This window comes from Schistocerca cancellata, chromosome 4, assembly GCF_023864275.1.
Source record: "Schistocerca cancellata isolate TAMUIC-IGC-003103 chromosome 4, iqSchCanc2.1, whole genome shotgun sequence".
Taxonomy (NCBI): Eukaryota; Metazoa; Arthropoda; class Insecta; order Orthoptera; family Acrididae; genus Schistocerca; species Schistocerca cancellata.
In genome coordinates, this window is record NC_064629.1 from 776,000,184 (window position 1) to 776,018,218 (window position 18,035).

At 40.3% G+C, this 18,035-nt stretch overlaps 1 protein-coding gene across 2 annotated transcripts in view; it reads right to left on the reverse strand.

The window, feature by feature from the left end:
• Window positions 1–15,340: 15,340 nt before the first annotated feature.
• The window catches only part of LOC126184599 (uncharacterized), a 347,261-nt gene continuing 344,566 nt past the window's right edge, over window positions 15,341–18,035 (reverse strand). For both annotated transcript variants that reach the window (XM_049927042.1, XM_049927041.1), the window contains one exon: window positions 15,341–15,785. In XM_049927042.1, the coding sequence (XP_049782999.1) occupies window positions 15,583–15,785 (203 nt within the window). In that variant the 3' untranslated portion in view covers window positions 15,341–15,582. The remainder of the gene's footprint in view (window positions 15,786–18,035) is intronic.

An 18,035-nucleotide genomic window follows, 5' to 3' on the forward strand; every position in this document is an offset into this window, starting at 1 on the left:
AACTTATTCCATATGCTTGTACCTTCATTAACAGCTTGCAATGGGGTACCATTTCAAATGCTTTCTGGAAATCTAGAAATACGGAATCTGCCTGTTGCCCTTCATCCATAGTGCACAGTATATCATGTGAGGAAAGGCCAAGCTGAGTTTCACATAAACAATGGTTTCCAAAACCATGCTGATTCATTAACATAAGTTTCCTAGTCTCAAGAAAGTTTATTATATTTGAACTGACAATATGTTCAAGGATTCTGCAGCAAAAGTTAGGGATATTGGTCTGTAATTTTGTGGCTCCTTTCTTTTACCATTCTTAAATGCAGGAGTAACCAGCAGTTTTTTCCAGTCACTTGGAACTTTGTGCTGGGTGAGAGATTCATGATAAATGTAAGATAGGTAAGGACCCAGTGCCATAGAGTACTCTTTGTAAAACTGAATTGAGATTACATCTGGACCTGGTGATTTATTTGCTTTCAAATCTTTCAGCTGTTTCTCTATTCCAGGGATGCTTATTAGTATTTCATTGATTCGGGAGCCTGTCCGATGGTCAAATGATGGTATGTTTCTATGACTTTCTTGTGTGAACAATTTCTTGATTATGAAATTTAAGACTTCAGCTTTCATTTGCTATCTTCAAGTGCAACTCCAGACTGCTCAACAAGGGACTGACTGGAAGCCTTAGACCCACTTAGCAATTTTACATATGACCAGAATTTTCTCAGGTTCTCTGCCAGATCTATTGCTAAGGTATAACGGTGGTAGTTGTATGTTTTGTGCATAGATCTTTTCACAGATGCATGAAGTTCTGCTAACCTTTGCTTGTCATTATTTGTGCATTCTCTTTTGAACCATAAGTGCGACAGCCTCTGCTTTCTTGGCATCTTATGAATTTCATTATTAAACCATGGTGGGTCTTTCCCATCCCTTACCCACCTACTAGCCACATAACTCTCCAGACCATGACTTACAGTCTGCTTAAACTTCGTCCATAATTCTTCTATGTGCATCTCACTGGAGCTAAGTGATGTCAGTTCACTGTCGAAGTGGGATGCTAACAACTGCTTATCTGCTCTGTCAAGCAGAAACACTCTCCTAGTCTTCTTGACTGATTTATTGACTTTTGTACCATAGTTGCTATAATGACATCGTGATTGCTAATCCCTGTTTCTATACTGATACTTTCGATAAGGTGTGGCCTATTCATAGCTACAAGGTCTAAGATATTTCTACTGCGTCAGCTCCTGAGCCAGCTGCTCAAGATAGTTTTCAGAAAATATGTTCAAAAGTAATTCGCATGACTGTCTGTGAATCTATAGGAATCCCAGCATCCCATTCTATACTCATTAGGTCAAAGTTGCCACCAACTAGTATTGCATGATCTCGGTATTTCCACAATATTGACAATAGGCTACCTTTGAATGACTCTAAAACTGTCACAGTGGAATCAGGTGGCTGGTAAAAACATTCAATAATTAACTTGGTTTCACCTACACATGTTATACATGATCGATCAGATAACTTCACTGTCACACTCAACTATGACTTCAGTGCTGGCCACTGTGGCCGAGCAGTTCTAGGCGCTTCAGTCAGGAACCATGCTGCTGCTATGGTCATAGGTTCAAATCCTGCCTTGGACATGGATGTGTGTGATGTTCTTAGGTTAGTTAGGTTTAAGTAGTTCTAAGTCTAGGGGACTGATGACCTCAGATGTTAAGTCCCAAGTCCCACAGTGCTTAGAGCCATTCCCCCCCCCTGACTTTAATAGAGACAATATTTTCGTCAACTACGACGAGCACTTCTCCCCCTATGGCCTCTAATCTGTCTTTCCAATATACATTCCACAACTCGCTAAATATCTCAGAGCTTTCCATCTCAGGTTTCAGCCAGCTCTCGGTCCCAAGACCTACTGGTAACAAACAGACCCGAACTTTTCGACTCTGTAAGTGCAGAACAGGGAATCAGTGATCATAAGGCCATTGCAGCATCCCTGAATATGGAAGTTAATAGGAATATAAAAAAAGGGCGGAAGGTTTATCTGTTTAGCAAGAGTAATAGAAGGCAGATTTCAGACTACCTAACAGATCAAAATGAAAATTTCTATTCTGACCCTGAAAATGTTGAATGTTTATGGAAAAAGTTCAAGGCAATCGTAAAATGCGTTTTAGACAGGTACGTGCCGAGTAAAACTGTGAGGGATGGGAAAAACCCACCGTGGTACAACAACAAAGTTAGGAAACTACTGCGAAAGCAAAGAGAGCTTCACTGCAAGTTTAAACGCAGCCAAAACCTCTCAGACAAACAGAAGCTAAACGATGTCAAAGTTAGCATAAGGAGGACTATGCGTGAAGCGTTCAGTGAATTCAAAAATAAAATTCTATGTACCGACTTGACAGAAAATCCTAGGAAGTTCTGGTCTTACGTTAAATCAGTAAGTGGCTCCAAACAGCATATCCAGACACTCCGGTATGATGATGGCATTGAAACAGAGGATGACAAGCGTAAAGCTGAAATACTAAACACCTTTTTCCAAAGCTGTTTCACAGAGGAAGACCACACTGCAGTTCCTTCTCTAAATCCTCGCACAAACGAAAAAATGGCTGACATCGAAATAAGTGTCCAAGGAATAGAAAAGCAACTGGAATCACTCAACAGAGGAAAGTCCACTGGACCTGACGGGATACCAATTCGATTCTACACAGAGTATGCGAAAGAACTTGCCCCCCTTCTAACAGCCGTGTACCGCAAGTCTCTAGAGGAATGGAAGGTTCCAAATGATTGGAAAAGAGCACAGGTAGTCCCAGTCTTCAAGAAGGGTCGTCGAGCAGATGCGCAAAACTATAGACCTATATCTCTGACGTCGATCTGTTGTAGAATTTTAGAACATGTTTTTTGCTCGAATATCATGTCATTTTTGGAAACTCAGAATCTACTAAGTAGGAATCAACATGGATTCCGGAAACAGCGATCGTGTGAGACCCAACTTGCTTTATTTGTTCATGAGACCCAAAAAATATTAGATACAGGCTCCCAGGTAGATGCTATTTTACTTGACTTCTGGAAGGCGTTCGATACAGTTCCGCATTGTTGCCTGATAAACAAAGTAAGAGCCTACAGAATATCACACCAGCTGTGTGGCTGGATTGAAGAGTTCTTAGCAAACAGAACACAGCATGTTGTTATCAACGGAGAGACGTCTACAGACGTTAAAGTAACCTCTGGTGTGCCACAGGGGAGTGTTATGGGACCATTGCTTTTCACAATATATATAAATGACCTAGTAGATAGTGTCGGAAGTTCCATGCAGCTTTTCGCGGATGATGCTGTAGTATACAGAGAAGTTGCAGCATTAGAAAATTGTAGCGAAATGCAGGAAGATCTGCAGCGGATAGGCACTTGGTGCAGGGAGTGGCAACTGACCCTTAACATAGACAAATGTAATGTATTGCGAATACATAGAAAGAAGGATCCTTTATTGTATGATTATATGATAGCAGAACAAACACTGGTAGCAGTTACTTCTGTAAAATATCTGAGAGTATGCGTGCGGAACAATTTGAAGTGGAATGATCATATAAAATTAATTGTTGGTAAGGCGGGTACCAGGTTGAGATTCATTGGGAGAGTCCTTACAAAATGTAGTCCATCAACAAAGGAGGCTTACATAACACTCGTTTGACCTATACTTGAGTATTGCTCATCAGTGTGGGATCCGTACCAGATCGGGTTGACGGAGGAGATAGAGAAGATTCAAAGAAGAGCGGCATGTTTCGTCACAGGGTTATTTGGTAACCGTGATAGCGTTACGGAGATGTTTAACAAACTCAAGTGGCAGACTCTGCAAGAGAGGAGCTCTGCATCGCAGTGTAGCTTGCTCGCCAGGTTTTGAGAGGGTGCGTTTCTGGATGAGGTATCGAATATATTGCTTCCCCCTACTTATACCTCCCGAGGAGACCACGAATGTAAAATTAGAGAGATTAGAGCGTGCACAGAGGCCTTCAGACAGTCGTTCTTCCCGCGAACCATACGTGACTGGAACAGGAAAGGGAGGTAATGACAGTGGCACGTGCCCTCCGCCACACACCGTTGGGTAGCTTGCGGAGTATAAATGTAGATGTAGATGTAGATGAAAGATTTGAGCACAAGTTTAGTTTAAATACTTCAACAGTTTACTGATAAAATTTTGACAGTTAAAGGGTCTTTGCTCTGAACATGATCTGACTTCCCTTGCTGCCATATCAACTGGCAAGTGTTCATCAGAGAACCTCAAACTGCTGTACAGCCTAATAAACCCTCATGTGCACTCCACAAATACTCTGCTACCCAAAGTAGCTGCTTCCTTTGGGTTGTGCGAGTCCTACAAATCTCCACATGATAACACAGGTCTAGGAATCTGCACTCAAGACCATCACAATGTCGATTAAGCCTTTGGTTGAGAGCCTCCACTCAGCTCCAAACCAAAGGACCCTGATTAACTCTGGGAACAATGCTACAAATTGTGAGCTCAGCTTGCACCCTGTGTGTGAGGCCTGTAGTTTTCACCACCTCTGCCAGCTGCCTGTATGAACAGAGGATGGCCTTAGAACCCATTTGACAGGCATTGTTGGTGCCGATATGAGCCACAACTTGCAGGCAACTGCTACCTGCACACTCAATAGCCACAGTCAAGGCCCCCTCCACATCTCAGGTGAGGCCCCCCAAGAGACATACCAAATACACATTGAGTTTCTTTCCAGCCCTGAACACTGTCTACCTGAGGGGCTACATAACACGTCAAACAATGGAGCTCCCAATAATCAGTAACCCCCCATGTACCTGCTCAGACCCTGCTGAAAGACCAGCCACTTGTCCACTCACAGGATGAATGGGTGACGTCAGGTGGCCAATCTCCACACTGGCCCTCTGCCTCGAGTGACGTGAACGCATTCCCACCCACCACTCACCCTACTGTGAGGGCAGATCCACCATGTCGGGTACACTAGGAAGTGCCTCAGAAGCAGAGCTCGTGGGCAACACAAGCGACACCTAAGGTGTTCAATGCAATGTGCCAGATCCTCTGCTGTTGCCACACCCCAAGAAGACAGCCTGAAGGTGACTGACTGTATCCAAAAGCACATTCAGCTATATGTGAACTGTGGCCAGTTCCTCATGCTTCTGCACACAGCATGCACAGCAGCACAATAAACTGATACAGTTTCTTTTTCTAAACTAGAGTGCTACATATTAATTACAACCCCACACTGTTTTCCAATCCTGAATACAACCCTGAGATGATGTACACAGATTATGCAACACTCAGAATACTATTTGCCAAAATTCTGCAAGAGTGTACAGACATTACAAAATTGTTAAGGCTTTTGTGGCTACCTGTTAACTGCCTATTTGCTTCTGTCTTGGGTTCTTTGGCCGACATCCATCTGATGATTTTACTGACGTTTCGCCAGCACAAGTGGCTGGCATTGTCAAAACTTCACCCTCCATTGCCGGCAACGGAGGATGAAGCCGAAGAACCTGAGACAGAAGCCAATAGGCAGTGAACAAGTGGCCACAAAAGCCTTAACAATTTTGTAATGCCTGTACACTCTTGCAGAATTTTGGCACATAGTATTCTGAGTATTGCATAATCTGTGTACATCCTCTTGGGTTGTATTCAGGATTGGAAAACAGTGTGGGATTGGAATTTCATAAAGTCAAGCTTTGTTTGGCTCAAATTGCACCACTAGCTTACCAGCTTACTTGTGCATTAGTGACCAATTTGCTTTCATGGTGGACATAAGTCAAAATGTGATCAGCACAGCACTGCAACAGAGTGTGGATGGTCGATGGCAACCAAATCATGACACAATGTGGAACGGAAATATGTTGCAGCTACAGGACTGTGTGTTCACTCAGGAGCAAGTCTTGCTGCACTGAGTCCTCTTGTTGCTTGGTCGCTATCCCAGTCTGCAGTACCACTTACAGGCTGGCACAGTTTCACAACAGACAGTCTGCAACAAAGTTGTTTCTGCCTGCAATGTGATGTACACTGATCGTAAATTGAGCTATATATTCCACTTATCTACATTACCACTGTGAGGCATGATCCACCGTGCATTGGAAGAAACAAGTTAATGGTTTGTGCTTAGAAAAAACTGTAAAATGTTCTTGTTCCACACATGGTTGAAAATGTTTAATGGTCACACAGATCATCAACAATCCATGATTGATAGCACTCCATTTCTTCTGCTGCAGCATAGGGCTCTGCGAATAAAAGGTGAGTGGTTGCCATTGACCATCCATATTCTGTTGTAGTGCTGTGCTGATCACATTTTGACTTATGTCCACCATGAAAGCAAATTGGTCACTAATGCACAGGTAAGCTAGTGGTGCAACTTGAGCCAAACAAAGCTTGTCTTTATGAAATGCTGCTTCACTCCATGAGGTTCAAGGTATCTTCCGACTATTAGTTGTATGCTTGCCTGAGAGCTCCACAGTAAATGCTGACTTGTCAGCCCTGGAAGGTGTCACCAGTAGTAAATCTGTGCAATCCTATGTAGGTTGTTGGCAAAGGTATATCTTGCACTGCTGCTACATGTCTGGAAAAGATGACAGATAAGCTGACAAGTCTATATATCTCAAAAATTGCATGTCTCATTTTCCAAAAACACTCTTTGCATAATTAATGACTATGCCATACTCCTGTAAGTGCTGAGAAAGCTGCCACAAGTGGGCCATATGCTCCTCAACTACAGGTGGAAACATGAGGATATCATCCATGTAACAGAACAGGAATGGCAACCTGCGCAACACTTAATGTGCAAAATGCCGCCATGCCTGTGCTGCATTTCTCAATCCAAAAGGCATGAATCTGTACTAGAAAAGTCCAAAAGGTATTATTACAGTGGTTTCCCACATGTCCTCTGGTACCATCAGAATTTGCAAAAATGCCTTTGCACAATCGATTACACTAAAAAACTGAGTGTGAGTGATGTCACGGTTGAAGTCAGTCATGTAAGGCATTGAGTGCCCTGTAATCCCCACATAATCACCAGGAGCTATCTTTTTTTGCACACCAAGTGTAGTGGGGATGCCCAAGAACTATCTTATCTAGTCACAATACCTGCTTTCAACAGCTCCTCAAACCCCGCTTCACTGCCAAGAGCTTATCCGGTGGAAGCCTCTGTGGGCGAGCTGTAACTATTGGGCCAGGTGATTTTTGGATATGGAGCACTGCAGTGCTGACACTTCCTGTTGATGGTAACTGGATGGATAAGTGCTGGATATTCTTGAAGTATGTGACCAAAAATATTACCACCATTTACTATATAACTGTAGTGACTGTTCAGGCAGCAGATCAGGGCCAGCTAAAGCACCTAAAGTTCACAACATTTGAGATGGGATCTGTTGCCTAGCTATTCATTGTTAAAAGCTTTCTGCAACCAAAACTCCGATGGAAATTTGTAGCATTGTATGAGCACTTCCATTAGTGATATGTAGCAACATTTCAGTAGAACATCTGTTTCTTCTATCAGTGACCCTTCTAAATGTGCAACTGAAATTACGTACTTGTCATCACTGGTGTGCACTCCATGTTGCTGAAATATTTAGTCTATGTATATTAACCACATCAGTGGCTGTGATTAGGCCAGAATGGTGGTAGTTCAACTTAACTAAAATGGGTCATGGAATATAAGTCTTGCCAATTTATCACCAAGTTGAGGCATAGCAGGAGACATGATTAGTTAAAAAGAGGGGAAGGGGGGGCGGGGGAGATATGAAAGACTCTCTACCAAACCAGTGATTCATCTTCCATCTCTTTCATTGGCTATTTGCACAGGAACTGATGTCACCACATGTTCTTTTGATTATCTGGATTACTTACACTATTTTATTTATTTATTTGTTGTCTGAATTGTTCTTTTTTAAGGTCCCCATTTTTGAGTTATTTCTTCTCCTACTTCTTCACATTCCTAATTCCACCATGCCTTCTTTTCATTTGGGCCAATTCTAACATTTTCTGTGCTGCTTTAGTAATTGCCAGCTGTAATTCATGACACTCACCTTTATTAGTTGTCTCAGTTTCTTCTGGAAATTTTTCTGCACTTTATTTACAAATATTTGCTCTATTAGAGTTGTATCTGGTTACTTTCTGGGTTTTCTTTCTTGTTACTGATGCAAGAAATCATAGTTTAACCTTAAAGGAACAATGATCCAAATCAAATTCTCTGTTTGTGCTCACTTTAACAAAAAAATGGTTCAAATGGCTCTAAGCACAATGGGATTTAACTTCTAAGGTCATTAGTCCCCTAGACTTAGAACTACTTAAACCTAACTAACCTGAGGACATGACACACATCCATGCCTGAGGCAGGATTTGAACCTACGACCGTAGCAGCCTCATGGTTCCGGACTAAAGCGCCTAGAACTGCTCAGCCACAATGGCTGGCTCACTTAAACATTAATAACTTTTGTTGTGCCTATCTGTAACTCATCATCTCTACTATGTGGTGAGTAGCAGCTATCATTTTCATAATATTGTTAATAATTTCCTTGATATTCCTTTCAGATATTGCCATGTGGTCCATTCAAAATTCTCCTAGATTTGGATGTAGAGATACTGAAGTTTTGGCTTTTCTTGGCAGTTAGCAAAAATATGTGGACATCAGTTTTAACTGGAATATTTTACACACATTGATCAGTCTTTCGCCATTTTTGTTGGTACTTAAGTGTACTGTATCTTTATTGCTGACATGGACATAATTCTGATTTTGTTTTAAAATCTGTTATATTATCTACTTTTTTGTTTACATAAATGCTGTTCCAAATACTGGAATGTATTTCATTATTCTTACTATTGTAATGTTGTGTACTATATTCTCATGTATGGATCTCATTTCTTGGACTGCCAAAGTTTGTGTATGGTTCTTCTGTAGAAGTAATTCCAATTCCTTTTGGATTCCAATTTTCAGAAAAGAATTTTCATTTAATGTTCCTTTCTTGAACTTAAACTTAGAAGGCATTTTTGTATGTGCCATTTCTTCTTCACTGCAAATACTGGAACTCCCTAAAATCCTAGATCAAAATAAATGACAAGATGTAATAGCAGATTTCCACATCACAGTTACCAACCGTGGTAGCGCATCCATTGTGTGAAATTTCCATTTTGTCATTTAAAGTTGTAGCTTCTATAGAGCATGCAATCAAGAGCCATCCCTGAATTCCCAAAATAAGAAAAGGTTGTTAGCCTTGATTTTTACTGATTCAGGTGCCTCTAACACATGGAACAAATGGTGCTGTGGTACCGCAACTAAGACGTGGAATTGTTGCTCCCTCTGTCCATTCTAGCCTTGGACAACAGGTTGCATATTTCACCAGCTCCACCGTTCTAAAATCCATCTTCTGCATCTTTGCTGTCATTAAGGGCTTCACCACAACTCTGGCAGGGTGCACTTACATGGTACTGTCAACTGGAGATGGGTAAGCTTCCATATCCTGTAGGCGCAGCCAGGCAGTGATCTGTGGTTCACATGAAGTCTGGCACAGTTGAGCTGATTTGTTGGTGGCAGAGAAGGCTGGCAGTTATGGCTAAAGCCTTATTGTCTGACTTGCACTGCAGTCTGCAATCAAAGTACCTGACAGCAGGGAGCTCCATACCCCAGATCTCAGCATATGATTGGCAGTTGGTGATAGCTGCTCACTAGAGGTCAGGTGGATGGTAGATCTTGCCTTTGGATAGATCAGACAAATCAAGGGGTCTGTCCAGTTATTATGGCCGCCAACTTGATGCCCTGTGGTTGATGGATGTATATAAATAGCCCTTGCCAAATACAACCTTGTGACGAAGCAAACAGAACTATCATCCTAGAAGATGTTATGTGAGAAATTGGAAAGTATAGCTATTTGTGGCAGTCTTCACAAAATCCACACCAGAATACTAAATAAAAGGTACTCTAAGGAAGGAGGATGGTGGGTATCCAAGGATTGTGGATGAGAAACTGGACTCATTTCCCTCAATGCACTCCGGCATATAACAGACCAGGAATCTGTCCATGAGAGACACTGATTTACAGGTAGTTGAAGGGAAAATTGACAGAGAATGTGTTGATTAAAAAAAAAAAAAAAAACAGTGTGCGGTGGGAACATTTCAACCATACACATTGCTAGGTCCAGATGGAATCTTTCCAGCTCTATTGCAACAAGCAGGAGAGAGTTTAATTAGAAACCTATGTAGACTGTTTTGAATCAGCCTAGCTACAGAAATTATTCCTGATGCTTGGAGGACTGTAAGAGTTGTATTCATTCCAAAGCCAAGGAGAACTGATCATTCCAAGGGAAAGAGGTTAGATGAGGTTCCTTTAAATGTAAACAAATACACATATGAACCAAAAAAACTCATGTGAAACAGCAGAAAACCAACTTGCACTTTCAGAAAATTGCTCTCCACATCTTCCTGGATATTGAGGGGGGCTTTTAGCAGTATGACCTTCAAATTCATGATCAGAGCAGCAGAAAAGCACAACATTCTGACCACCATATGCAGGTGGATTAAGACCATGCTAATAGAAAAAAGGTTGAAGCCACCATGAAAAATGAGAAAATAGTGATCTACACCATCGGCAGGTGTCCACAGGAAGGGGTTTTGTCCCCACTACTGCGGAACTTAGTGGCAAATGAACTCACTGAAGAGCTAAATACTGAAGACTACTTTTGCCAGGGATATGCAGATTATTTAGTCATAGTCATTGCCACAGATATGGCACACAAATTGGGATGGCAATCATTAAAATGGAGGTGTTTTATTGTTGTGACCAGATCTTCTCCTGAATCACCAACTTTCTCCTCCAAATGCAAAAAATATATTGTTTCTGCCCACTGCATAGGGAGAAATGATCATCATAATAAAATAAGAGAAATCAGAGCTCGCATGGAAAGATTTAATTGTTTGTTTTTCCTGCAAGCTGTTTGGGGTAGAACAGTAGAGGAATAGCTTTAAGGTGGTTTGATGAGCCCAAGCTAGGCACTTAAATGTGAATTGTAAAGTAATCACGGCCAGCTGCCTTGCCACAGTGGTAAGGGGTGAACATCCAGTCTACTGAGCACTGTTGGCTGATGAGGTGCACTCAGTCCTTGTGAGGTAAACTGGGGAGCTACTTGATTGAGAAGTAGTGGCTCTGGTCTTTTAAACTAACATACGGCCGGGAGAGCGGTGTGCTGACCACATGCCCCTCTATATCCACATCCAGTGACGCCTGTGGGCTGAGGATGACATGGCGTCCAGTTGGTACTGTTGGGCCTTCATGGGCTGTTCAGGTGGAGTTTAGTTAGTTTTTAGAGTAATCATGTAGATATGATGTAGATATATATGTAGATGTAGGTACCAATACTTGGCAAATTTTCTAATACTGTTATAACAGTGGCATACTGTGCACTGGACATTGTGCGAAACTAGTGCAGAAAACAGGATCTTAGGATCAGTGCCAAGAAAACAGCTGTAATACCATTTATGAGGGAGCATATGAAGCATATATGTTAGAATCTCAGGCTCTTCAATGAAACTCAACCATTAAAAGGGGATACTGAAATATCTAGGTGTAACCCCGAATGCAAAACTATCATGTTTCATGGCAAAAGGTAGTATTGTGAGCACTAGAAGGGCATATGGAGTCTACATCTCATATGTACATACTGGATGTACACCAATGTAATAAGACCTATGATAATTTATGTGGCTACAGTATAATGGAATAAAGCAGAACAGAAGCTAGCTGCTAAGGAGCTTTGTAAGGTGCAGAGACTCGCCTGCTTAGCTGTAACAGGTGGAATTAGCAGCACACACACTGCTGGGATAGAGACCATGCCTGACATACCCTCATTAGACCATCATATTACAGTGAAGGCAGGGCAACTTCTAGCTGCTTAAATAAACCTTTCAGCACAACAATTGAATGAAGGAAGCAGTGGAAGAACAAACAATGACACAGTTCAAGAGATATTGTCTGTTTACCAATGGGTCAAAACCAAATGAAGGCACTGAGGCCACACTATATGGGGTACAGCCTACACTAGAGAGAGTGATCTCTCTAGGGAAGCTAGCCATACCATTCCAGCTGAAAAAAAAATCGCTATCAAAGAGTGCAAGAGTGCAATGGAGGTGATACAAGGATTGTAGCATCTACATTTATTCAGATAGCACAGCAAATCTGAAATCTCTATCAATCCCTGCAATGATATAAAAAGATCATTGCAGAATACAATGAAGCCCTTGTGAGACTAGGGGAAAGCAACAAGGTGAAACTGCTGTGGGTCTCTTGTCACTCAGAAATTAGTGGTAATGACAAGCTGATAGACCGGCAAGGACAGGTGTGATGACTCCATTTACTGGACAGGAATTTGTCCTAACCATCATTGAGTGATGGTAAAGTCAAAACTACATAGCTGGATTGTGAGTCAGTACATAGAATATCGGATTATGATTAAAAATAAATAAATAAAAATGTCAAGCTAATGCTGTCAAAGCTGTGTTTCAAGAGACCATCTCTGATCCTGAACTGCAACAGGAAACAGATTAAACTCATGGTAGGACTTAAGACTGGCCATGGGAACTTCAAGAAATGCCTACACATGATGGGTAAAGAGGAAGAAGCCCCTAAGTGTGGGTTATGTGGTGAGGAGAATAAAACCAGACTGCACTTAATCTTTCAGTGTGAAGTGTTGGATGGCAAAAGAAACAGAATTTTTTGGGCTATTAAATCATGAAGAAATTGTGTCTAATAAGTAACTGGTGCCACTTGACTTTACTAGAATCACAGGGAGCAAAACCACACAATACACTCAGCTTTGATGCAGGCAACAGTGGGCTAAGACCACTGTTGTTTTTCGCTCCCTGTCTTGATGTTGTTGTTGTTGTTGTGGTCTTCAATCCTGAGACTGGTTTGATGCAGATCTCCATGCTACTCTATCCTGTGCAAGCTTCTTCATCTCCCAGTACTTACTACAGCCTACATCCTTCTGAATTTGCTTAGTGTATTCATCTCTTCGTCTCCCTCTATGATTTTTACTCTCCACGCTGCCCTCCAGTACTAAATTGGTGATCCCTTGATGCCTCAGAACATGTCCTACCAACTGATCCCTTCTTCTAGTCAAGTTGTGCCACAAACTCCTCTTCTCCCCAATTCTATTCAATACCTCTTCATTAGTTATGTGATCTACCCATCTAATCTTCAGCATTTTTCTGTAGCACCACATTTTGAAAGCTTCTATTCTCTTCTTGTCTAAACTATTTATTGTCCATGTTTCACTTCCATACATGGCTACACTCCATACAAATACTTTCAGAAACGACTTCCTGACACTTAGATCAATACTCGATGTTAACAAATTTCTCTTCTTCAGAAATGCTTTCCATGCCATTGCCAGTCTACATTTTATATCCTCTCTACTTCGACCATCATCAGTTATTTTGCTCCCCAAATAGCAAAACTCCTTTACTACTTTAAGGGTCTCATTTCCTAATCTAATTCCCTCAGCATCACCCGATTTAATTCGACTATGCTCCATTATCCTCATTTTGCTTTTGTTGATATTCATCTTATCCCTCCTTTCAAGACACTGTCCATTCCGTTCAACTGCTCTTCCAAGTCCTTTGCTGTCTCTGACAGAATTACAATGTCATCGGCAAACCTCAAAGTTTTTATTTATTCTCCATGGATTTTAATACCTACTGTGAACTTTTCTTTTGTTTCCTTCACTGCTTGCTCAATATACAGAATGAATAGCATCGGGGGGAGGCTACAACCCTGTCTCACTCCCTTCCCAACCACTGCTTCCCTTTCATGTCCCTTGACTCTAATAACTGCCATCTGCTTTCTGTACAAATTGTAAATAGCCTTTCGCTCCCTGTATTTTACTCCTGCCACCTTCAGAATTTGAAAGAGAATATTCCAGTCAACATCGTCAAAAGCTTTCTGTAAGTTTACAAATGCTAGAAATGTAGGTTTGCCTTTCCTTACTCTTTCTTCTAAGATAAGTCATAGGGTCAGTGTTGCCTCACATGTTCCAACATTTCTATGGAATCCAAACTGATCTTCCCTGAGGTCAGCTTCTACCAGTTTTTCCATTAGTCTGTAAAGAATTTGCATTAGTATTTTGCAGCTTTGACTTATTAAACTGATAGTTTGGTAATTTTCACATCTGTCAACACCTGCTTCCTTTGGGATTGGAATTATTACATTCTTCTTGAACTCTGAGGGAATTTCGCCTGTCTCATACATCTTGCTCGCCAGATGGTAGAGTTTTGTCAGGACTGGCTCTCCCAAGGCTGTCAGAAGTTCTAATGGAATGTTGTCTACTCCTGGGGCCTTGTTTCGACTTGGGTCTTTCAGTGCTCTGTCAAACTCTTCACGCAGTATCATATCTCCCATTTCATCTTCATCCTCTTCCATTTCCATAATATTGTCCTCAAGAACATCCCCCTGTGTAGACCCTCTATATACTCCTTCCACCTTTCTGCTTTCCCTTCTTAGCTTAGAACTGGGTTTCCATCTGAGCTCTTTATATTCATGCAAGTGGTTCTCTTTTCTCCAAAGGTCTCTTTAATTTTCCTGTAGGCAGTATCTATCTTACCTCTCATGAGATAAGCCTCTACATCCTTACATTTGTCCTCTAGCCATCCCTGCTTAGCCATTTTGCACTTCCTGTCAATCTTATTTTTGAGACGTTTGTATTCCTTTTTGCCTGCTTCACTTACTGCATTTTTATATTTTCTCCTTTCATCAATTAAATTCAGTATCTCTTCTGTTACCCAAGGATTTCTACTAGCCCTCGTCTTTTTACCTACTTGATCCTCTGCTGCCTTCACTATTTCATTCCTCAAAGCTACCCATTCTTCTTCTACATCTACATCTACATCTACATCCATACTCCGCAAGCCACCTGACGGTGTGTGGCGGAGGGGACCTTGAGTACCTCTATTGGTTCTCCCCTCTATTCCAGTCTCGTATTGTTCGTGGAAAGAAGGATTGTCGGTATGCTTCTGTGTGGGCTCTTATCTCTCTGATTTTATCCTCATGGTCTCTTCGCGAGATATACATAGGAGGGAGCAATGTACTGGTTGACTCTTCGGTGAAGCTATGTTCTTGAAACTTCAACAAAAGCCCGTACCGAGCTACTGAGCATCTCTCCTGCAGAGTCTTCCACTGGAGTTTATCTATCATCTCTGTAACGCTTATTTCTTTCTCCCATTCCTGTCAATTGTTCCTTGTCTTGATAAAATAAAATAATTTCTTGTGTGATATGTTTCATATAACACTTTACTTATTTGGATTAATGTATTTTCATATATCTTCTCTTAAGGGATTCACAAGTAATATGACCTTGTAAATACATGTTTATTCAATTATGGTATGATATACATTTTAAGATCGCTAACTCTCCATAATCAGTTGTATGAATATAAATAACAAAGTATTCAAATGCACATTCATAGATAAATAACATGAAAATTAATGGCAAAATTACTGTGCTAATCAGTTATTAATACTGCTGCTGCTGGAATTTTTTTAAATGAATGACTCCCTGAGGTTTTGTCAGTCATGATAACTATAAAACACTTCACATGAGCACAGCTAAGCACAGGGTGATTATCACAGAGCCACAAAAAAGATCAGGTAAGAAAGCCAGTTGTATTCTTGTTCCAGTGTTACATAATCTTGAACTGCATTTGTATTTTTCTTCATTATTTACTCTTTTCATCTCTTTGCTGTAAATATAATTTCCATTCGTGTAACAATTTCTGTAGAACATTTCCAGATCACCTAGAACATATGACAAAATATTATATGATGATAACTAAAAATAGAAATAACCACAAAAAAATCCAAACTTAAAATAATAAGTGATATACAAGATGTGGCCATAAAATAATGGGACTATTGCTGTAAAATGTTTCAAAAATATACATATTTAGTTATTTTCTCCCTCAATATAGACCCCGTTTGTATCCCTATAATGCTCCATGTAAATTTTCCATTGTTAAAACAGTTCTGGAAGTCTTCCTCTGTGAGCTCTTCGATGACGCACGCTCTTTTTTATTTCACCGCTTCAGTGGACTGCAATCTTGCTCCTTTTAATGCAGATTTGACTTTGGGGAGTAGATAAAAGTCACATGTGCTAAGTCAGGTAGGTTATGTGAGAGGTCCAACACTGGGAACCTGTACTTTCCTAGAAACCTCTTAACAGATAGCGCAGTATGAGCCGGTGCATTGTCTTGACGCAGAACCAATGACATTTTCTTCCACAATTCGGGTCTTTTTTTATTATTTTCTCACAAAATTGGGCAAGAATCTCAGGGTAGTAATGCTGATTGATAGTTTGACCTTCAGGAACCCAGTGAAGATACACAGATCCACAAATATTGAAAAAAACAATCATCATCACTTTGAATCTTGATTCACCCATTTGAGATTTTTTCGATCTTAGTGATGTTGGACCCTTCCAATGAATGGGTTGGCACTCAGTTTCTGGATCATAAGTGAAAAACCAAGATTTGTCACATGCTATCACTCTTTCCAAGAAATTAGGATTATTTTCAATGGTATTTAAAGTGTCAGTACAAACATTTCCACGAACTTCTTTTTGTTCGATCATGAGACTTTTCAACAGCAGTTTCACACACATATTTCTCATGTTAAATTGTTCACATAAAATTTGCATTATGCATATTTGGTCAATTCCTACTGTTTCAGCAATCGATCAAATACTCAACCAATGGTAAGATTGAATCACATTACCTACTTTTTCGATATTTTCATCTGTTTTGATGTTGAAGGGTGTCCCAATCATGAGTCATCTTCAGCACCTTCTTGGGTAGTGTGGAAATGCTTGAACCACTCAGAAACTTTTGTACATGATAAACAGACTTTGACATGCACTTCTTTTAGCAGAAAATAGGTTTCAGTGGCAGTTATTCCACATTTTATGTGAAACTTCATGACAGTTCACTGCTCTATTATTACAGTTACCATTTTTCTGAAAAACAAAATAACAGCTCTTACACAAACAAAAGACACAGCCACACTTATTTGTCTACAGACACCAGAGCAGCTGCATTCAACTGAGAAGGCTTCACACTTCACAACTATTGTTCATCCATCTTTTGCAAATGTGTATTTACTGTGTCACAGTATCAGTCCCCTTATTTTATGGCAACACCTCATATGTCATCTTTAAAATATGAGAGCAGTTTTTCAATTAGTAGAGATAAATTGAAGTTTAGCACTCTGGCTTACACTTATGTTATGTCGTAATTCACACTATATCAAACTAGTAAAACTGATGAGAAAAGTTGCTGACAGGGAATGGAATGTTTTATTCATCCATACATATAATTTTTGTGAAAACAACAGAAAAAAAATATTGAATATTGTGATGCCTGATGGGATATGTATTTTTTGACTGATATCATAATGAAAATAACTGCAAAATAATGTGAAGTTTTATTTTATTCACGTATTTGTTTGTTTATCTACCAGATTCCACATAACCATGTGAGCTGAAGAAGCTATGTGTTCAAGGAATGAGTCACAACATAGTTTATAATATGATGATTAGAAAATTTATAAACAAAAGAGTTAAAAAATTACTAAAACATGAAAACATGTATATAGTAAACAAATAATTAATATACTGCAGACAAAATTTCTCAAGTATGGTGACACTGTGGTTGGCACACAGGATATGGTTGAAACACGCATGCAGTCATCCAGATTCAGATTTTCTTTGATTTCCCAAAATCATTCCAGGCACAAGACAAGATGGTTCATTTGAAATGGTATGGACAATTTCCTTCCCCATTGTTGAAATGATCTGGGCTTGTGCTCCATCTCCAATGACCTCATGATCAACAGGACATTAAATCTTAATACTCCTTCCATTCTTAAGTATTGTGAGAAACCCCTGCACAGAGTAGGAGGAGTGTGCCACAAGGAAATATTTCAACTTAGGTTTGAATACTTGGTGTTTATCACTCTTTTTTTCATTTCTCTGCTGCAATATTACTGAAAATG